General features: G+C 47.5%; 1 protein-coding gene across 1 annotated transcript in view; it reads right to left on the reverse strand.

The window, feature by feature from the left end:
• Positions 1 to 10865: 10865 nt before the first annotated feature.
• Positions 10866 to 22610, reverse strand: part of CHMP4B (charged multivesicular body protein 4B) — a 51278-nt gene continuing 39533 nt past the window's right edge. The window contains exons 2-5 of the mRNA XM_025876523.2: positions 16317 to 16494; positions 14103 to 14217; positions 12938 to 13064; positions 10866 to 11735 (exon numbers count right to left, since the gene is read on the reverse strand). Of these exons, the coding sequence (XP_025732308.1) occupies positions 11671 to 11735; positions 12938 to 13064; positions 14103 to 14217; positions 16317 to 16494 (485 nt within the window). The 3' untranslated portion in view covers positions 10866 to 11670. The remainder of the gene's footprint in view (positions 11736 to 12937; positions 13065 to 14102; positions 14218 to 16316; positions 16495 to 22610) is intronic.

A 22610-nucleotide genomic window follows, 5' to 3' on the forward strand; every position in this document is an offset into this window, starting at 1 on the left:
CCAAACCAGGTCCATTGAAGTCTCCCTGTTCTGCGGAGACAATCAATGATCATGTGGGGTTCCCATGCAGACCAAACATCTACTCTTTTTTTTTTTTTAAGTACTCTCTACACCCAGTGTGGGGCTTGAACTTACAACCCCAAGATCAAGAGTCACGCACGGCACAGACTGAGCCAGCCAGGTGCCCCTAAACTTTTTTTTTTTAAGATTTTATTTATTTATTTGAGAGAGACAGAACATGAATTGTGGGCAGAGGCAGAGGTAGGGGGAGAAGTGGACTCCCCACTGAGCAGGGAGCCCAATGCAGGGCTTGAACCCAGGACCCTGAGATCATGACCTGAGCCCAAGGCAGACGTTTAAAGAACTGAGCCACCCAGGCGCCCCCAAAACTATTTTTTTATCATGTAATGCGCTTCCCTATAAGATCTCATTTGACTAAATGATTCTGTTACCCCAAAAAATTGAAAACTCCTATCTTGGTCCAACTATCCTTTTCATCAATTAATTTATTTATTCAACCACCAAGTACTGAGCCTACCACGTGCAGGCACACAGTGGGGTCCGAGCACAGGAATGCAACGGCTGTTGCCCTCCTGGAACTTACGGTATGGAGGGAGAGACGGACATTGTGCCAGTAAATGTAAAGTCTCTTCAGTGAGCAGAGCGAGGCAGTGATCAGAGGGGAGCGATGAGGATATATAACTGAGGAGCCACGGGTTCGGGAAGCCAGCCAGGCAGAAGGGCTTTGTGCTTGCTCTTAAAGACAACAAGCAAGCAGTGGAGTGAGAATGTCTAGCCTAGATATTAAAAGGTCCCCCTGTCTGCTGAGTGGAGAATGGTTTGTAGGGAGTCAGGGAGACAGCAGGGAGGCCCATGAGGAGGTTGTGACAAGTGAGCATTGTTGATGGCCTGGATCAGCGATAGAGCAAGCTTCATGGGTGTGTGACCTGTGACTCAGAAGGGCCCCACTTGGTTTAATACCCTGTTGTCACTGTCTTGAAATTCTTAATAATTTTTTTAACAAGGGGTCCTGCATTTTCATTTTGCACTGGCCCCCACAAATGACATAGCAGGCCCTGACCAGAGCAGAGACATGATCTTCCTTAAACACGCCAAGTCATAAACAGATCTTTTCCCACTGGAGCCAGCTTGTACCAGTTCCCAAGAGCCAATTGTTCAATTTTGAGGAATTATGTTGTCCTGTTGGTATCTGAAATTGGCCATGCTGTGAGTATTTACACCATGGAAATCAGCAAATGTCAGGGTCTTTTTTTTTCTAAAGACGGTTCTTTGTCTGTCTTTCCCAGAGTGGGTCCACTGCCCGCTTTCGCAGTTAAAAATAGAGTTTCCAGGCACCCCTCCCCAGACTTGCTGGGTCACCTGCTGGCTGATTCTGGGAGCCCCTTGAGCCCGGAGGGCCAGGGCAGGAAGGCCCTACACAGTGGGCCCACAAGCTTCACAAAAGGAAAAACCGGTTTGGGAGGATTAGAAGAGGAAACTGGCAGAGGTGTGGGGGTGGCAGGTCGTGAAGAGAGCAGAAGGACAGACTTTGGGGGTCTGTTCCCTTGGGGGCCCTGCTCCAGGTCAACAACTGAAGTCCCCAGACTGGGACCCACCCTCACCTTTCCATGTGGGACGCAAACCCAAGGGGGAGATATCACCCACAGTGCTGCCCTCCTTTGTCAGAGTTTGGGGGAAGAGACCTCCCCACAGGATGAGGGAGGAGGGCACACCCCCCAGCACCTCTCCCTTCCGCGGCCCCAAGCAAATAAGGCGCTCAGGAAATAAGGACATTATTACCATTGTTGTCCTAATGGCCCCATCTCAAAGCTGGCTTCTCCCTTTCTCCTGCACCTCTCCTCTCACCCCCCAGGCCCCGGAAGGAGCTGGGACACACCACCCATCCCTCTCCCATCTAGTCAGATGGCCTCCTGCAGCCTCTCATCGAAGGACCCCCTCAAGGCAGTGGGGGGGGGGGATACAAAGCACACACATCCCGCGTCCCCGCCCGGGCTCCCGTTTCCTTTCACCTCTCGCTCCAGGGGTGCAGACCACCCGGGAAGAGCCTATCCTCCCCGGGCGGTTCCAGAGGAGCGCGGGGTCTCACTCCCTGGGAGATGGCGCCACCTACAGGCTCCCGGGAGCGTTGCGGCGTCCGCCCCTCAAATCCGGGAGGAGCGGGCAGAGAGGGTCCCATACTCTTTAGGGGCCTGGGGTGCGCTCCATCACTGGACCACAGCATCACATTGCCTCCCATTGTCCCCGCACCTGGAAGGAGCCCTGGCAGCGTTCCCCAGAATGTTCTGCAGAACCCACACCCTGGTCAAGGGGTTTGGAAAATGTCCCTTGGAGATTCCGCAAGCACATTTGCCCCTGATGTCTGACTTTTTTTTTTTTTTTTTTAAAGATTGTATTTATTTATTTGACAGAGAGACACAGGGAGAGAGGAGGGAACACAAGTCGGGGAGAGGGAGAAACAGGCTTCCCGCGGAGCAGGGAGCCCGATGCGGGGCTCGATCCCAGGATCCTGGGATCATGACCTGAGCCGAAGGCAGACGCTTAACCATCTGAGCCACCCAGGCGCCCCGCCCCTGATGTCTGACTTACTCTTCAGTTCCCTCAGTGAACATTGAGGCCGTGGGAAAGTTATTCTTTCTAGGCCTCGGTTTCCTCATCTGCAGAATGGGGATGAGGGTGTTGCACTAGAAGAGATTATCTCAAAGGCAAGTGGGATTCACAGACTTTAATGAGAAAGAGAATCCCATGGAAGCATGTTTAAAATGCAAGTTCCAGGGCCCCATTTCCCAAGCAATTCTGATCGATGCAGGAATCTGCAGGTTGAATCAGTCCCCAGGAAATTCTGATGCAGATGTTCTGCCAACCGCAGGATGAGAACAGGCCTTCAAAGGAGGCTGGAAAAGCAGGCAGGGGCCTGCCAGATCCTGCTGGGAGGATGGAAGCTGTGATTCTGTTTAGAGGGCAGTAGAAGCCACTGAGGTTTTATTTTTTATTTTATCTTTTTTTTTTTTTAAGATTTTTTATTTGGGGCGCCTGGATGGCTCAGTGGGTTAAGCAACTGCCTTTGGTCCAGGTCATGATCCCAGGGTCCTGGGATCGAGCCCCACATCGGGGTCCCTGCTCAATGAGGAGCCTTTTTCTCCCTCTCCTGCTGCTGCTCCCCCTGCTTGTGCTCTCTTAGTCTGGGTCTCTCACAGATAGATCAATCAATCAATCAATCAATCAATCAAATCTTATTTATTTATTTTGAGAGTGCGAGAGAGTACAAGCGGGGCAGGGGGGCAGCAAAAGGAGAGGGAGAAGAAGACCCTCTGCTGAGCATGGAGCCTGATGCGGGGCTCAATCCCAGGACTCTGGGATCATGGCCTGAGCCACCCAGGCGCCCCAAAGCCACTGAGCTTTTAAACGAGATTGACAGCTCTTTAGAAAGATTACTCTAGCTCTGGCTATTATGAAGGATTGGGGCCCTGGGGAGGCAAGGTGGGTGGCAGAGAGACCATGGAAGTTACTGCTGAAGTTGCTCGGTTGAGATTTAATGGTGTCCTGGACCAGGTGGTGGCAATGGATGGGAAGGAGAGGGGACAGATTTCAAAGGTAAATCCTTTAACTCCTTTGAAATACAGGAAGACAACATTGAAATTTCTGATTACCTTTATTTCTCATCCTAGCCTTTTAAAACCTCAAGGGGTTGTATATGTATTATGTATACAATATATTAGTACAGTGGTACATATATATAATTTATTTATGTATATATTTGTATTATATATACTATATAGAGAAAAGGAAAGATAGACAGACAGAGATAGATATAACATATACTCAAAAGAATTCTCTGGATGGGGTGAGGTTGGAGACAAGATGAGTGAATTCAATTCCTGGCACATAGTAAACCCTCTGTTAGCTATCATGGCAGATTGTATCTTCCAGAGGTAGGCCCACGCCCCGTGATACCTTCTGTCCTCCATGGTCTTTTAGAACTAGCCATGCCCTCATCAAGAAGTGGAATGTAGGAGCGCCCGGCTAGCTCAGTTGGAAGAGCCTGTGACTCTTGATACCCAGGTTGTGCCTTTGAGCCTCATGTGGGATGTAGAGATTACTTAAATAATGAAACTTTAAAAAAAGAGAGAGAGAGAGATGGAGTCTGATTCCCCACCCCTTGAACCTGGGTGGGTCTATAACTCACTCACAACCAGTCAAATGCATTGAAGTGGCTCTGTATGACTTCTAAAGCAAGGTCATAAAAGTAATGCACCTTCCTCACCCTGGCTGGGGCAATCCCTTTTAGAGCCCTAAGCTTGGACTACATTGAGGCTCCCGTGCTGTGAGGAAGCCCAAGCCACATGGAGAGGGCACATGCTCCTGCTGACAGTCCCAGTGGAGGTCCCAGCCAATAACTAGCAGCAACTACCACAAATACCAAAGTACTGAAGAGGCCCCTGGATGATTCCAGCCATTGAAGTAATCACCAGCCTTCAGGTCTTTGCAGGTGAGGCCCCAGTTATCAGGGAACAGAGACAAGTGGTTCCCACTGGGCGCTTTCCAAATTTCTGACCACAGAATCTGTGAGCATAATGAAATAGTTGCTTTTCACAACTAAGTTTCAGGGTGGTTTATTGTGTAATAGATAAGCAGAACTGCCATCGTTACATACCGTGGTATCTTTGTCCACACTTTTCTGTGAGGGAACCGCTTGTCCCCCACATAGCCGCCCAAGCTGAGGAGGGAGAGAGGGAAACAGAGGTAGTATCAGTGAGATGGTCGGGGGGGTGGGGTGGGGGTGGGGAATAGGTAGGGCCTCAGGGTGGGGAGGGCAAACCAGGCCCAGAGGGATCCCACCTTCCAAAGCCCCTTGCGGAAGGAGCCTGACTCCGCTGCATGGTTCTGACACCACTGCTCCAGTCCAGGTCACATTGGATGATTCTAGATCCTGCTGCCTGTGGTCTTTTCGCTCTCAGCAGGAAGATTCCTAAGAGAGTGGCCTCCTCTTTGGACCCGAGCATTTGGTCACATTCAGAGTTGGTACCTTCTGAGGGAGACAGGGAAGAGACTCTGTGAGCCTGCTCCTCCCCCGGCGCTGTGGCAAAGAGGGGAAGGGGCAAAGGTGGGGGTTGGATTCTTTTGGCTTTACTGCTCCCCAGTTCTGTGACCTTGAGCAAGTCACTTTATCCCCCTGAGCCTGGGTTTTCTTATCTGTAAAATAGGGCAATGTGTGGTCCTACCCTGAAATAGTTCTTGGGTGGATAAAGTAAGATGAAGGAGATTAAGTGCTTGTTAGTAAATACCTCCTTAATACTTGCCATTCTTTTAGGCTGTTGTTCTTATTGAAAACCAACAAGTCCAGGCAAGTAACATTAGTGGGCAAGAGAACATATTTCTGCTCTAAACAGGGGGACCTTTCCCCTCCGCTTCAGCCCAGGAGTTGCCCTGTGGGAATTTGGGCCCAGTTTAGCCAGAGCCTCATGGAAGTCCAGCTCGCAATCGGTGCCGTCCTGGCTGTGGAACCCAAAGGTCTATGCTTCTATCCCAGCTCCACCTGACTCCTCTGTTGTCTGACCAAGGCCAGGATGCAGCTTAGCAGGGAGGAAGGAAGTTGTTTCTGCAGCACCCAGTACCCGGGGCAGATAGGAAGAGACCTGGATAGGGAGACAGGGGAGTTGAGTTCATGTCTCAGCTCTGCCAGTATTTGCTATGGGACTTGAAGTACCTTGGTGCCTTTGTTTCCCCATCTGTAATTCATTTCATAAATACTTTTTAAAAAGATTTTATTTATTGGGGCACCTGGGTGGCTCAGTCGTTGAGCGTCTGCCTTCCGCTTAGGTCACGATCCCAGCGTCCTGGGATGGAGTCCCACATTGGGCTCCCTGCTCTGCAGGAGGCCTGCTTCTCCCTCTCCCGCTCCCCCTGCTTGTGTTCCTGCTCTCCCTCTCTCTCTCTGTCAAATTAATAAATAAAATCTTTAAATATTTATTTATTTGAGAGAGAGCGAGCAACTGTGAGCACGGGAAGGGACAGAGGGAGAGGGAGATAATCTCAAGCAGACTCTGCTTTAAGTGCGGAGCCCCACATGGGGCTCCATCCCACAACCCTGAGATCATGACCTGAGCTAAAATCAAGAGTCGGATGCTTAACTGACTGAGCCACCCAGGCGCCTCTCACTTCATAAATACATAGCTGAAGGTCTACTGACTCTGTGTCGTTGACCAGCCCAGGCCCACACAGAAGCCCAGGGTGGCCTCCAGGCCTTTGCACCTGCCACTGAAAACTATCCTAACTTCTGTCTTTCACACTGTTTCCCTTGCTGATTCCTCAGTACCCCTCAATCTTGGCTAAGATGGTACTTCCTCTCAGAAGCCCTCCTGGGGCAGGTACCCTCCCTCTTCTCAAAGGGTTTCACCACATTGACTACCCAGCCTGTCATGGCAATGATGATGAAGTAATTTTTCCACCAAACCATGAGCTGGCATAAAGATGCCCAAAATACAGATGTTGAATGGCCTTCATAAAATAAGCAACTCATCTGCTTCTTCTGTCACTTACTAGCAAGTGGGACCCAGAGTTTCCCTAAAGCCTCAGTTTTCACATCTAGCAAGTGGGGCTCATAATAGCTGGACTTCCCACCTCTACCTCACAGAGCTCTCTAAACCTTGCTGTGTGCTTTACAGGCTGTGACCTCACAGCTCTACGAGGCAGACACTATTCATAGTGTCCCCCCAAATTCATGTCCACCTGGAACCTCACGATGTGACCTTATTTGGAAATAGGGTCTATGCAGATATAATTAAAGTAAGGATCAAGATGAGATCATACTGAATTAGGGTGGGCCCTAACAATGACAAGTGTCCTTATAAGAGACAGGAAAGGACACACAGACACATAGGAAAGCCCTAAGAAGACCAGGCACAGACTGGAGTGAGAGAGCTACAAGCCAAAGAATGCTAGGAGCTACCTGAAACTAGAAAAGGTGAGGAAAGACCCTCCCTAGGGCCTCTGAGGGCAGTGTGGCCCTGCTGATTTTGGACTTCAGGCCTCTTAAGCTGTGAGAGAAGATTTCTACTGTGTTAAGGCCCCTGGTTTGTGGTCATTTGTAATAGAGGCACTAGAAAACAAAACAGGTGTTTAGTGCCTGCACATTATAGATGAGAAACCGGGCTTAGGCAATGAAGTCACCTCCCGGGGCTCACACGGTCCCTGCACTACAGAGGCAGGATCTGAACCTTATATGCCAGGCTCCCGTCTACATCCTGGCCTGCTGTTGCCCACACACCAGCCCACTGTCCAGCCTCCACTTGGAAGACGCAGGAATTTACCCCATGGTACGGCTGCTTCTGAAACTGCCACCCCTCACTTCACTGAGGGAAATGGGAGGCAGCCTAAAAAGCTTCATCTCTACCCCTCCTCTGGCCCCCAAACTATTGCCTGAGCAACTGATTTTTCCTTCTTTCCCCTACTGTCCCTGTCTCCCTTCCTTCCCTGCTTGATTCTTGACTATGTAGACCCCTCAGTCTCATGCTCGAGATCCCAGTCTAGCCTCAACCTACCTTTCCAGTTCTACCTCAATCTCTTCGCAAGCAAGCCCGTCCCCCAGTCAAATCCTCCTGAGGCAGCCCTCACCTCCCTGCCTTCTTGTCTCCTCTCCCAAGCTTCCCTTGGTCTAGAATCTCCCACTCATCGCAGGCACACATCAAAAATCCACTCCTTCAAGCCCAGGCTCAAATTCCACCTCCCCCTGGCACACCGAATCAACAGCACGCTCCCCTCTGACCATGTACATGCTTTCACACAAACATCGTTGAGTACCTGATCTGTGCCGGGCAGATCTAGGGGGTGAGGAAATGCAGTGATCTCACTGTCTGGGAAGAAGGTAAGGAATCCTAACAAGAGTGTGCGAAATGGGAAGTAGAGAAGGAAGCAGCAAATCCCTGCAGGAATGAGGCGGGTTGTGCTCAGGAGAGGAAGGCTAGGGAACTGGAGCCCACATAACGGCTGGGAGGCAGAGAACACATGTTCTCTGGAGACAGGAGATTCTGCATAACAGTATGGGGGAGACATGGGGAGAGGTTCCAGCTTATGGAGGATTCATGTAAACATTCTGAGGTCTTGATCCTGTCCACCTTAGTGTTCCAAAGTGTAGCCCCAGTACCACTACATCAGAATCATCCAAGGAGTTTGTTAAAATGCAAATTCTTGGATCCCCACCCAGCTCAGGGGATGGGGCCCAGGACACCGAACTTTTAACAAGCTCCCTGGGTAAGTCCAACGCACCTTAGTTTTCCAACCACAGAAGGGGAAAGGGTGGAGGCACATTGAAGGATTTGAGAGGAATACATCATGGGTTGATCCGCTTTTTGGAATAAACGGATAGAGCTGATCTCGTATCTGTCTGTTTCATTGTCTGCCTCTGTGGTAGAAACTTGGTGCCACCTAACTCAGCAACCATCCCCTCTTCTTCCTTTTTTTTTTTTAAACATTTTTTTTGCTTTTTTTTTTTTTTTAAGATTTTATTTGAGAGAGAGAGAGAATGAGAGATAGAAAGCACGAGAGGGAAGAGGGTCAGAGGGAGGAGCAGACTCCCCGCTGAGCAGGGAGCCCGATGCAGGACTCGATCCCGGGACTCCAGGATCATGACCTGAGCCGAAGGCAGTCGCTTAACCAACTGAGCCACCCAGGCGCCCCCCTCTTCTTCCTTCTTAAAAATAGTAATGGGCTCAGAGAAGGGAGGTCCATCCCAGCCCAAGGGGAGAATCCTGATTGGACCCTTTTGTACAGTCCCCACTTTCCCAGACTCCTTCACAGCAAGAAATGACCATGCAACAGTTGTGGTCCATGAGATATAGGGATAGTTTGTGTGGAGCCTCCTGGGAAAGGTTTGCCTCCTGTTAACATGGGCAGAGGTGAAAGAAACTCTGGCTATGCTGCTCCTTCTGCTTCTAGATCCTGGGTGTGTGATGAAAGGCAATCTAGTGACCAAGAGGGACCAAGCCCAATAAGGAAAAGCTAATGTATGGAGAGTGGCAGAGCAGAAGGATGCAAAGATCCTAGTTCTTGAGGACATGGTTGAGCCACTGCCTCAAACCCAGACTCCCCCCATGCCCTCACCACTCCCATTCAACCCTCTACCAAACCAAGATTTCTACTCCTGAGACTTATTAGAATGTAAACACCTCGAGGGCAGGGACTTTGTTGCATGCACTCACAGTGCCTTGAACAATGCCTGGCACACAGTAGGTGCTCAGTAAATGTTTGTTGAGTAAGCTTTGAATGGATAAGTAGATGACTTTACTGTTTATACTAGTCAACTGAGTCATCTGTAGCTTGTAGCCAAGGAATCCTAACATAGTAACTTTTCTCTCCAGCCTGAGAACCTCCTAAGAGCAGGAAAGAGACTGAGCATTATTGAACATGGCAACCCACAGCCTGGCACAGGGCCCACATTTAAGAGGAATAAGCAGCTATTTCTCAGAGGAGCCCCAGACACTGCCCTGAACCTGGTTTCAGGCCTGCCAGAGAGCTGGATGGTTGGACCTGTGAGTTACCCTCATTCAGACATTGGGTGAGAAGCCCCTGAGGCAACTGATGAGAAGAGCTTAGGAATGTTCACTCTGGATCCCCCACACCAAATGATGCCCAGGGGCTACACAAACTGCTCCAAGAGGGTGGGAAGCTGGCAGCAAGTGTTGCCACTAGATTCTTCTTGAGGTGGAAAGAAAAGAACTTCTGAGAATAGCCAGACCCAACCTCCACGCAAGTCATGAATTTCCAAGCCATGGTGGTCAAGTCTAATCCTAAGTGTGGCAGCCAGGGAAGATGAGAAACGAGGAGTGAGGCACAGGGCATCAGCAACTTCACAGACAGGACCTCGATGATCTGGTCCCACCCCCTTATTTCACAGATGGGAAAATGAGATCGGGGAAAGTGGGCAACTAGCCCCACGGTACCCAGTGAGCGATGGCAGTGTTTTAATTGTGAACTCAGGGTCACTGTAATCTTTTTTGGGGGGGGGCAAAGGGAGAAGGAGAGAGAGAATCCCAAGCAGGCTCCACACCCAGTGCGGAGCTGGACATGGGGCTCAATCTCACAACCCTGAGATCATGACCGGAGCCAAAATCCAGAGTCAGAAGCTTAATTGACAGAGCCACCCAGGAGCCCCAAGGTGATTTTAATCTTAAGAGGTTTAGGGATAGGCATTAGAGAAGGGATCCTCTCAAATTCTCCCAATTGGCATGCAGAATTAAGAATACATGTTCATAGATCCACTTTTCTAAAGAAGGTCCATAGTGGTCATCAGATTCTCCAGGGGGGATAGGACTAAAGAAAAGTAGAGGGAGTGGAAGAGGCTGGGCCAAGGTCACGTGGTGAGTCACAGCAGACCTGAGACTACCACATGTGTCCTAGATTCTTAGTCACTGCCCTACACTTTCTCTCCACGGGAAAGGCCATTTTCTTCAGTGCACCAACGTACCAGATTGGTTCACTAAACCAATGCACCAGATGGGCCTAGTCAGTAGGAATACCATGGTTTCCAACAGGGGGAGGCTCTGCCATCCCGTGGGCACTGCCCATGGACACTGACAGAGAAAAACAAGGGAAGACCACGGAACTGCGCAAGAACCCCTCACTCCTGAACTGTACCCAAGGGTCCCCAGGTAAGATGAAGGCCACAGATCCACGATCTCCAGAACTTAGAAACATTTCTAGTAAGATGCACTCTGTTCCTTGGTACAGATTGTTGATGCAGGTCATGCTCAACTCTTGTGTAGGTTTCCACAGACTCCACTGGACACCACGCTAGCCTCAGAAGAGTCAGCTCCCGAAGCAAATGACAGATTGAACACAACAGCAAAGTATGAAAATTAATTGAGATATTTAATAGACAGTGCAAACCATAATTTCATCTGAATATAAATGTATGCACATGTTTCCAATGAGTTATCTATCGGTTATCACAAACAGCAACAAGGACCTTAGAGCTATGTTAGAAAAATGTATAGCTGGGGTTTAACTCTACAGTCTCACTTGCTCTCAAGAGAACACCATCCATTTCAAATCAGTGTCACAAACTCCAAAAGACCAGGGGAATAGGAGTGAGGGGTAGGCAGATTGGTAAACACAGGGGCCAGTACACAGGAAATGGACAGAAATACAGTTCTCAAGGAAACCAAAGTCAGATGCATTATTACAGCTAAGGACAAGGAAAAGCCTATGGCTTTTAAAAAACTTTTCTGCCAGTACCATACAAGTCTTACAAAGAAATGTGCGACAAGTCAACTGACTTAAAAGGACAGAGGCTACATTTTCAGATCATTTCAACTGCAAACGGTCGACCCTTTCCACTGAGCTTCAGCAGTGGAGTTAGCATAGTCCAGAAGCTCAATGTTGGATTTGCAAATACAGTTTATTTTACAGAAATTCAACATTATAAACAGCAGGCACCTCCCACCCCACCCGCCCGCCCCCCTCCCCCCGCCCTGTCCCGCTGGGTGCAGACCATGCTGTGCAGAGAGTGAGCAGTGATGCGGCCCCAAGGCTTTGGAGGGAGACTCAGGAGCAATGGAACCTGCCTGCACCATGTCCTGCCTGCCCCGCACGCGCACACGCCTGCCCGCTGCACGGGTCACCAGAGTCTGTCTGGGCCCAGCTGCACTGGACCAGTTACATGGATCCAGCCCAGTTCTCCAATTCCTTCATGTCATCCTCTTCCTCTTCCTTCTTCTTGGCTGTGTGAAGGGAGAAAAGGCTACTTAGGAGGGCTGTGACCACACTGTAACCACGATGCTCTCACACATTCTGGCTGGGTGCAGGGGCAGGGCTGATTTAGAGACATGATGTAGCACAACCCTGGCACCCAGCCTCATTCCAGGCTATCAGCAGACTGTTTTTCTGCACCTGGAAGCTGCAACACAGAACTCCAGATAACAGGCACACGTTCCCGGCACCACCCCCTCCACCAGCATCGGGGCCGGGCAAAACAAGGATTCCACACTGACAGTCCGTCAGAACTCGTCCCAGAGCATTCAAGGATGGGGAAATCAGGAAGAACCCCAGAGGAGATCTAATCCTTGCCAGCAATCCCCCTCCACCTCAAGTGGCTTGAACCACCTCTCCACACCCACAGGTGCCCCTTAAACAGTGTTTGGACCCCCTTTGCCTGAACCCACCACCATGCTGCCGACTCAACTTGAGGGGCCATTTCTTCTGGATACATGGGAGGGTAAGGGGACTACAGCCTCGTTACACTGCCCCCCAGGCTCTCTCTCCATGCCAAGTCAAACTTCTGTGCCTTTCCTAGAAGTTTGATGTGGAATACTTCTACCCACCTAAGGTGAAATAACAGAAGAGGGAGGGGGAAGAAGGAGCAGGGAGAAAGAAATGAAAGTTTTATAGAACCATGTCTCTAGAAGAGCCAAAGATATTTCCTTCCCACAGTGGCTGCCTCTGAGGCCCCAAGTTTTTGCAGATGTGCACAGCAGAGGATATTAGACAGGAACCAACAGCTGTCCTGGAATTAAACTCTCACCCCTTCTCCCAGTGCCTAGAACTTTCTTTTGTTTAGTGACATAGGAAAAATCATTCTGGAAGAGTGGTTCTCAACTGGGGGTGATCCCCCCACACCCTGCAGGGGACATCTGCCAGTATCTGGACAGAGCCCACGGGTGCTGTGTAAACATCTGTAATACATAAAACCCCTCTCCCCCAACCCAAAGAATTACCTGGCTGTGTCAACAGTGCCGAGGTTAAGAAACCCTGTTCTACAGAGAAACTAGGAAAAGAGGTGATGGTGTCTCCGTGGCCTTCACAACAGATCTTCTGTGATTCTCAATCCCAGGCAAACTCAGGACCCAAACTGAGGCCAACCAACCTCAAGATTACCCACTACAGGGCATTAGGGGTATGTCATGACTGGGCAAGAAGTACTCACTGGGTTTTGATGGTAAGGTTATAGAGGGAACATTTGGTAGAGGGACTGTTTCGGGTCCACTGATTTCCAGCAAATTCTTGTCTAGTTCCTCCTGTTCTAGTTCTTCTAATTCTGCCATGAGCTCATCCTGGTAAAGGAAACAGAAGAGTGAGAGACATGTCCCTGGGAATCCTACCCCCTGCAACAGTCCCTCTTTCCTGATGACCCAGAGGACACACACCCCTTCTAGGAAGGTCAGAAGGGAGATGATCTCCAGGTCCATACTCTTACTCAAACCTTACACATGGTTCTACTGGTGAACCTAATACCCTATCAGGCAGTTACAAAGTCTATATCCAGTGTCCTGCACTAGCTGTCAGCATTTTGAGAGAAGGGATTGCATCTTTTCATTCCTCTTTCTTTATCTCAGAACTGGGTACACTCAGTGAATGTTCAGGAATATTTGCTGAATTGAAATTAACTTGACTAGTCCATCAAATTTCAGTCTGAAAACATGAAGACTCTGGTGCTGGGAGCCAAGTCTAAGAGCCACAGGCTGTTTTTTCCAGCTACAGTGGGAATCAGCACAAAGAATTAGGTTCAGGGCAGAGGACCTGGCCTTCAGCAGACGCAGATCTAACATAGAATGAAATCTCTTCAATAGGGCCTGGTGTATTTTAAAATCCTAAGAGACTCAAGATCCCAGTTGCTACAGCAGAAACTGGTAGGTGGCCGAGCTCCAGATGGATCCCTCAGGGGTCAGATATAAATGCTCTTTCCTTGGCTTCACCTTTACCTCAAATCGGAGTTGCCCAAGGGAAAATCCTGTAACCTTCTACAAGGAGCGGTCACCTCAGCTGCCCCAGCTCTGAGCCCAGGGCCCCCCATGAAATGTGCAAGGTAATTACTGAAACCAGTTATTGACCTGAAGCCTGCTGAGGGGTCCCTATGAAGGTCCCTTTACTCAACCTAAACTTCTATTCCGAAGAGTGAATGAAAGCCATTTCTCAAAATCCAGAATTAAGGAGAGTTAATACCATGATCTATTTATGTCCAAGACTCTGGAGGAATGAGAAGTGGTGATTTCCAAACCACATACACCATGCCAGAGAGACTTCAACAGCACATCAAAGGGCGGCCCGGGTGACATTTGTGAAGCTTATGCGAACTGCATGAAACCACTCACCTCATCAAACTCTTCTCCAAATCCTACAGGTTTTGAAATAGCTGTTGAAATCTCCTCTGCAAGTTCTTGCTGGTCAGCAATGTCCTGCATTAATTCATCAACTTTATCGATGTCCCTTTAAATGAAATGGACAGATGTCATACGGGACAGTCAGTCTTTGTGAAGAGGGTCCATGAGGCAGGAACAGAAACCCTACCGCACACAATCCGCTTCCCACCCTATCCCCTGTAATGACCCCCTCTGAGGAATTACTCGTCTGTCTTTATTATCTTTCTCCCCCTTTTAACATGCAGGTGTTCTTAGACACCATCTAGCCTGACACCCTCAGGAAATAAGGCTTAGCAAAGTTGGGTGCCACGTTCATGGCCTCTCACGTGAGCTAGTAATAAACGTGTCAAATGAGACTACAGGACTTTAACTCCTGGGCCAATAGCTCTTCTTCAAGCTCAAGGGCAACTCTGTAACTCTGTACAGGGAGAGATAAAATCGCAGATCACAGAACATAGCTGTGCCAGTTGATAGGTCCTTCCCTTCTACTCACATGCACTTACGGCTCCTCCAGTAGGGCCCAAAAGAAAGGCAAACATGCAGAATTACTTTCTGTGCACTGTCAATCTTACAAACATACAACTAATCAGTATAATACATACACATGTATTTCAAAGCCTGCACAGCGGTTTACTGAGATGTGCCCTTCGCTAGGCATCTTGGAGAACATAGAAATGGAGCAGACGTGGACCTATCTTAGGAAGCTCAGCCCAATGAACATCTACCCTCAGGTAATACCTCACTTATTTAAAGGCTACTTTTCCTGCAACCCCACATTTCCAGAGCAGAGATCAGTGAACTTTTCCTGTAAAGGACCAAATAGGAAATATCCTAGAATTTGTGGGCCAAACTGTCATGAACACTTCACCCTGCTATGTAGCACAAAAGCAGCCATTGATAATATGTAAATTAATGGGCACGACTGTGTATCCATAAAACTTTATTTACTAAATAGGTGGTAGGCCCACAGGCAACATTCTGCCAATCCCTGACATGGCTGAGTACCCCCAAGGAAGTAAAAAAGGACTTTAAACACTCCCCAAATATATGCTGCCAAGTCCAAGCACTACAACAAATGCACAATTTGTTCATGGGAGAGGCCCTCATTTGGAACTTAGTGTTACCCTGGCCTGTAATTACAACCGTAACAAGTTTGGTTATCTAGTTTCTTAGGCCACTGTACATGAGAAGTAGCCACATAAGGGAAGGCTCGCTGAGGTGAGAAACACTGTTTTGAAAGTTTTTTTTTTTTTTTGAAGTAATCTCTACACCCAACTTAGGGCTCAAACTTACAACCCTGAGATCAAGAGTCACATGCTCTACTGACTGAGCCAGCCAGGCACCCCAAGAACATTGTTAATATGACAGCCAAAGACTGAGAGAGCCAGAAAATTCCATCAAAAGCAGATATAAGAACAGAGAGATCCAAAGCCCTTTCAGGATCCCGACAGCATCAGGAAAAAGACATGAACACTGATTCTAACCCCAGTTCTATCCAAGCTCATCCATAACTCAGGGCAAGGCACCTCCCCTCTTTGGGACACAGCTTCCCCACCTTGATAATCAGGGGCCTGGGTGAAAGGACTTTCTAAGGATCTTTCTAGCTAGAAACTCTGCTCATCACAATAACCTTGAATTACTCAGAAATACTGTTTCATTCCATGAAATCTTCTTTTTTTTAAGTGATCTGAGATCAAGACTGGAGCTGAGATCAAGAGTTGGCCTTTTAACCAACTGAGCCACCCAGGCACCCTGAGATCTGTGTCTTTAGGCAATAGGGTACAAAATCCATTCTAAAAGGAGTTCCCAGAGGCGCCTGGGTGACTCAGTTGTTGGGTGTCTGCCTTCGGCTCAGGTCATGATCCCAGGGTCCTGGGATTGAGCCCCCGCATAGGGCTCCCTGCTCGGCGAGAAGCCTGTTTCTTCCCTCTCCCACTCCCCCCGGCTTGTGTTCCCTCTCTTGCTGTGTCTCTCTCTGTCAAATAAATAAAATCTTTAAAAAAAAAATAAAATAAATAAAAATAAATAAAAGGAGTTCCAAAAAAGAATGCAAATTAAAACAAACTCAGGTTTTGAGTGGATAAATCAAAGGGTCGCCCAAGGCCATGTCCTGGGACTGAGGCCCTGCCACACAGGTGCCCCCCCCACCAGTGGGTATCCACATACATGTTGTCGTGGGCAGCCTTCATGGCCTTAGCAGCATAGCCCATGTTCTTGAGCACCTCAGTGTTGGTATTGGCGTTCTCCAGGGCCTCCCGCTGAAACTCGATGGTTGACAGTGTGCCATCGATCTGCGCTAGCTGTTTCTCATACCTCTTCTTGCGCTTCAGGGCCTGGAGGGCCGCTGCATGGGGGAGAAAACAGTTTCAGAGAGCCTGACACCAGAATATCCTAGAGTTCACTTGAGTCTTCGCCCTAATTGTAATAAATGCACCTCAGTTGTTGTGTTAACCTTATTAACACAAGGTTAATAATGTCATCTACACAAAGAACATATTCAATTTTCTAAGAAAACTATACAAAATTTACATACTTCAAAGTGCAGCAAAGCACACAAGCTGAAGTTCATACTGTGTAACCACACCCCCACAAATCAAAGCATGGAAAGACACCGAGACAGAGAATGTGTTTTGAGGCCATGCTGCTTTAGGTTCAAATCCCAGTTCACAGATTTAGGTGAGCTACTTAGCTTCCCCGATAGGTTCATTGTGAGAAGTGAGAGAATATAAACACCTAGCACAACTTAAACATAGTGGACACCAAAAAACAACACCTCTAATTATTATAAAGCAGCTTTAAAGTATCATTTTATGCCAGCTAAATTATAGAAACAATAAATAATAATGATACTAAATACTGGATAAGTTAGGGCTAAAATGCTCTCTCACACATAGCTGTAAGTTGATATACTGATTCTGAAAAGCAACATGGCCACACACAGCAACAGGTATAATGACGTTCCTGCCCTATGACCCAGCAGTTTCCTTCTGGAAACTATTCAACAAAAGCAAAAATCCTCATGCCTAAAGATGGTTATCGTAGCATTCTCTATCATAGAGAACACAACACAACTAAAATAAAGACAGAATTCCCTGCCAGGGGCGAATCTAGAGTGCGACCATTTGGTCAAGTCAATGTCATCATCCATCTGTGCTTCCCGGCATGTTAAGGCTGTAGAGATCATCTTGTTCTTAGATCCAGTCCGGACAAGCAATTTGACCGAGGTGAATCTGTGGCACAGCAGGAGCCAAAAGCACATCTCCCTACTCACAACCCAGGGTGCCTTCCCCTTATCATCTCAACTCCCCTCTTTGCACCTAAAGATATCTTTAGTACACATCTCAGATGGGCATCAAGGCCAGAACGAATGGGCCCCTACCTTGGCCTGGATAGCACTAGTCTTAAGACATATATATGAACACACATATGTACCCACACACACACATGCTCCACCATGTCCCTGGGCTCCAAACCACAGCCATCTCCAGCAGGCTCTCAGGGACATGCAATCATCTTCCTTACAGGGCTGTGGTTTCTCCATATATCACATGAACAGGTCCCATGCTCCTTCTACTCATGCTTCCTATTAGCCTAGGATGCATCCTGAGAACATCTGCCAAGGGACTGCAGGTAAGCAGTCCATACTTCCTCTAAAATGAGCAAATAAAACCACTAGGAAAATTCTTCCAGCCAAAGGATAAAGCAGGCTAATGAGAAATTGCAAAAAATCTGAAGAACAATGAAATGTGCCTCCTTAAAAGTTGACAAGACATTCAACCTATATCTCCCTTGATTCCTGTGTGAATGACCTATAACCTCGAGAAATCTAACCTGCAGTCATACCCAAGGTCCCCAAGACTCTAAACACCTTCACCTGCTAATACTAAGTCATACATGCTATGTAAGTACCTCACAAAACAGAAACTCTTTAAGGTAGAAATGACCACCCTTTTTAGCAGATGAGGAAACAGGTTCAGAGAGGTTACGTAATTCAGGTCACCAGGTGGTGCCATCAGATGGCAGAAGGGATTAAGCCAAGGGTGGAACCCCAGAGCATGGACTCTGCCATTATAAATGTTATGTCTTCCACTTAATAAAAAAGGCAGGAGCCTGCCCTGGAGGGGCCATCCAGTCCAGTGAGGAGTGTCAAGGAGACTGTGGGAACACAGAAGATGGAGTGCAAATCCATGTCATTCCTTTGCTTAAAAACCCTCAACAGCTCCCTATACCCACACGACAAAGCCTCCATGGAGTTTGATATGGCCTGTAAGATCCTGCAAGGGACTGGGGTTGTCACCACAGGCTGGGTTCTGGGATACCTTTGCCACTGACTATCATGGCAGAGGGAAGATACCCTGGTATATAAGTGCTCAGGGCCTGGGGTTGCTTCCTTGTACCTTCCTTGGTGCTGTGTTGCCTTTCCACAGAAACGAACTCAGATTTTTTTTTTTTTAAAGATTTTATTTATTTGACACACAGAGAGAGAGAGCACAAGCAGGCACAGCAGCAGGCAGAGGGAGAAGCAGGTTCCCCGCTGAGCAGGGAGCCCAATGCAGGGCTCGATCCCAGGACCCCGGGATCACGACCTGAGCCGAATACAGACGCTTAACAACGGAGCCACTCAGGCACCCCAAACTCAGACATATCCTAATCAACAAATGAGTCTCAAGTTTTCTCAGGCCAATGTCCCACAGATGCCTCTTTCCCAGGTCCACCTCAGCCATCCCCACCACCCATGGCATAGCCCAGCTCATAAAAACTTGTCTGCCATGTTCATGAGTAAAGTGAACAAGGTGTCTGGCTGCCTACTGTGTGGTAAGCAAGCTGTGGCAGTCCCATCCACCTTCTCATTTAATCTTCCTTACCCAGTCATGGGGCAGAGATCCCAGATCTATTACTAACAAAGAGACTGGGGATCGGAAAGGTGAAGTGGCCCATCCAAGTCATACTGCTGTTATGTGGAGAGAGGAGGGCTCAACCACTGGTCAGTTTAAACCCTCAGGTCTCTGCTCTTCCCACACAGGCTCAGAATGATGGAAGTGACACTGGAACAGTTCTCAAGAATGAACAAGGAGATGACACACCTGCCCTGCTTTTCAGTGTCCTGAGTGTAGCAGGAGCCTTGATTTTATATAGTCAGCTACATTCTGATTTTTGTCTTTTTCTTCAAATTTTGTTCTTGGTTTGTTTGTTTGTTTTTTCCCCCAAGCCCTTGCGTAGAGGGCTGACTTTCAATAAATCACAGAGAGGGAGCTGCTCTGCTTTGTATGAAACCCCAACCCAGAAGCAGGGTGTTCATGAATGGTTTAGCACCAGTTTCCCCATATATTCTGATTTTTTTTTAAGAGGTTATTTATTTATTTGACAGAGACACAACCAGAGAGGGAACACAAGCCAGGGGGGAGTGGGAGAGGGAGAAGCAGGAGCAGGGAGCCTGATGCGGGGCTCGATCCCAGGACCCTGAGATCATGACCCGAACCGAAGGCAGACGCTTAACGACTAAGCCACCCAGGCGCCCCTACATTCTGATTTTTAAAACCAAATTTATTCTTTCCCTATTAACATATTAGATTTAGAACTGCTTTAATTTTTTTCTCTAATACATTTTTTTTAAGGAATCATATCCTTTTTTTTAAGATTTATTTTTGAGAGAGAGCATGTGCATGTGCGCAAGCACACAAGTGGGGGGGAGGGGCAGAGGGAGAAGCAGAGGCTCGACCCAGGTGCCCTCCCTACATTTTCAACTGACAGTGACTCCTTGTATGCCAATCTTACATTTCTCTGACCTCCACATTACTTCTAAAATTCTCCAAGCAGGGGCGCCTGGGTGGCTCAGTCGTTAAGCACCTGCCTTCGGCTCAGGTCATGATCCCAGGGTCCTGGGATCATGCCCGCATCCGGCCCCCTGCTCGGCGGGAAGCCTGCTTCTCCCTCTCCCACTCCCCCTGCTTGTGTTCCTGCTCATGCTCGCTCTCTCTCTGTGTCAAATAAATAAATAAAATCTTTAAAAAAAATAAATAAAAATAAAATTCCCCAAGCAATAAATGATCTGGAAGCAAATACCCAAACACATTAGAAGGAAGCAAGTCCCCCCATGAATGAAATGTTTATATTATTCACGTTTACAGACCAATATCCAGCACAATGGCTGGTACACAATAAGTACTTCATATATATTAAACTGAATCTCTAATTCCATCTGTATTTTAAGTTTTTCATGTATTTTATACGGGGTTCCTCATGTGTGATACACCCATATTTTATCTCCTGTGTCCCTCTGACTCAAAGGAGAAATGATAATGTCTCATTGAAACACTAGCTAAAACAATCATTTGATAGGATTCTTTCCCTGCATCCCTCCTGGCCCATAAAACAGCAACTTTTGTAAGCACTTGCCCTTCCCTCCATCCTCATCATAAGGTGTGCTCTTGGAGAGGAAGAAAATGGCCTGAGCAAAGAGCCTGGCCCTCTAGGACTTCCCCCCCTGCCTGCAGGGTTCACACAGTCTTCCTCTCCATGTAGTGAACTCTCCAGGATGGTACCTGGCAGGGACAGCTGATTTATTTACCCCAATCTAACTCCTGTGTGTATTTCTCAACTAGTTAAGAACTCCAAAGACAAAGTGTACACTATTCATTTTCTCCCTTCATATGTGGTTCATGAGTGATCTTTTTTTTTCCAAAAAAGATTTATTTATTTATTTTAGCGGGGGAGGGGCAAAGGGCAAGGGAGAGAAAGTCTCAAGCAGACTCCTCAATGGAGCGTGGGGTCCAAAGCAGGGCTTGATCTCATGACCCCGAGATCAGGATCTGAGCTGAAACCAAGAGTCGGCACTTAACTGACTGTGCCACCCAGGCGCCCCTAATGTAATATTGAAATTAGGGGGCGCCTGGGTGGCTCAGTGGTTAAGCATTTGACTCTTGGTTTTGGCTCAGGTCGTGATCTCAGGGTTGTGGGACTGAGTCCTGTGTCAGGCTCTGCGCTGAGTGTGGAGCCTGCTTGGGATTCTCTCTCTCCCTCTGCCTCTGCCCCTCCTCCTGCTTGTGCGCTCTCTCTCTCGAAATAAATAAAATCTTAAAAAAAAAAAAAGAAATTAGACATGAGATTACCATTTGGGCTATAAGAGTATGTGTAAACTTAAATATTCATAGTACCTGAACCACTCTATACTTTAGAAACGTGTGGCAGAGTGGTAAAGTATAACTTAGGGCAAACTACAGGAGTAAAATGCCTCTCTTCCTGCATACTGTTACACTTAAAGTAAAATATCCATCCCAACCCTATTTCTGACCACAGGAATCTACCTCTTTTTTTTTAAAGATTTTATTTATTTATTTATTTGACAGAGAGAGGCAGTGAGAGCAGGAACACAAGCAGGGGGAGTGGGAGAGAGAGAAGCAGGCTTCCCGCTGAGCAGGGAGCCCAATGTGGGACTCGATCCCAGGACCCTGGGACCATGACCTGAGCCGAAAGCAGACGCTTAACGACTGAGCCACCCATGCGCCCGGGAATCTACTTCTATACGTAGCCAAAGTTTAAAGGGCTGAACCCAATGTTTTCCATAAACATATGCTGGCTCTTAGTGTCTTGCCTTATACATCTCCAAATTCCAGATGGTTGCGTTTAAAAAAACAAGTACTGGGTTCTTATTATAAGAAAAAAAGTGTAACTGTGTGAGGTGATAGATGTTAACTAAACTTATCATGGTAATCATTTCACAATACATACATACATCAAATCATTACACTGTATAGTAAAACTAATACAATGTTATGTCAATTATATCTCAATAAAACTGGGGGAAATGAAAAAAATAAAAACAAGTACTGGGTTACAAGGAGTTCATCTAAACCAAATATTCAAAGAGGTATCCAAAGAAATCCCTTTCCTGTCAAAGAACATCAGTGTCATTCATAAACACAGTGGCTTTAACAGTTGAAATCTAACTCAGGCCAACAGAAGTTAGAGAGTTTGCTTTTAGATGGAAAAAAATAGTCCTTGGAATCTCCATATTTAATTATGCCTCTGCCGGTTCCAAGAGAGTAATTACAGCAGCAATTACAGAATCTAATAACCAGCTTTATTGGCTCTGAAAGCTGATGCAAAAACAACTCCAACCATGTTGAAATAAACATTGGTCTCCAGACAGTTGCTTCATTAGACACTCTAAATAGCTATTTGGAGGAAAAATACAAAAGACATAACCTATGAAACAGAGAGACCAGTTGAAAAGACATTCACCCAAGACTGGAAACTCCTTCTGCAAGGAACCTGTTAGTGACTATACAGAAACCATTTTCAGAGAACACATCAATTCAATACAACTAGATAGGATGCTCCTTTCTCTCAGGCAAAGGCACACTTGACTTCTCTTTGAAGAGCTGCTGAGGGGCAAGTCTGCCTGCCCTGGTCTGGGGGCATTCAGTATAGGAGCCACAAACCCAGGGCATCTCAACAGAT

The sequence above is a fragment of the Callorhinus ursinus genome, unplaced genomic scaffold (assembly GCF_003265705.2).
Source record: "Callorhinus ursinus isolate GAN/ISIS: 27379988/994484 unplaced genomic scaffold, GSC_fseal_2.0 scaffold38, whole genome shotgun sequence".
NCBI lineage: Eukaryota > Metazoa > Chordata > Mammalia > Carnivora > Otariidae > Callorhinus > Callorhinus ursinus.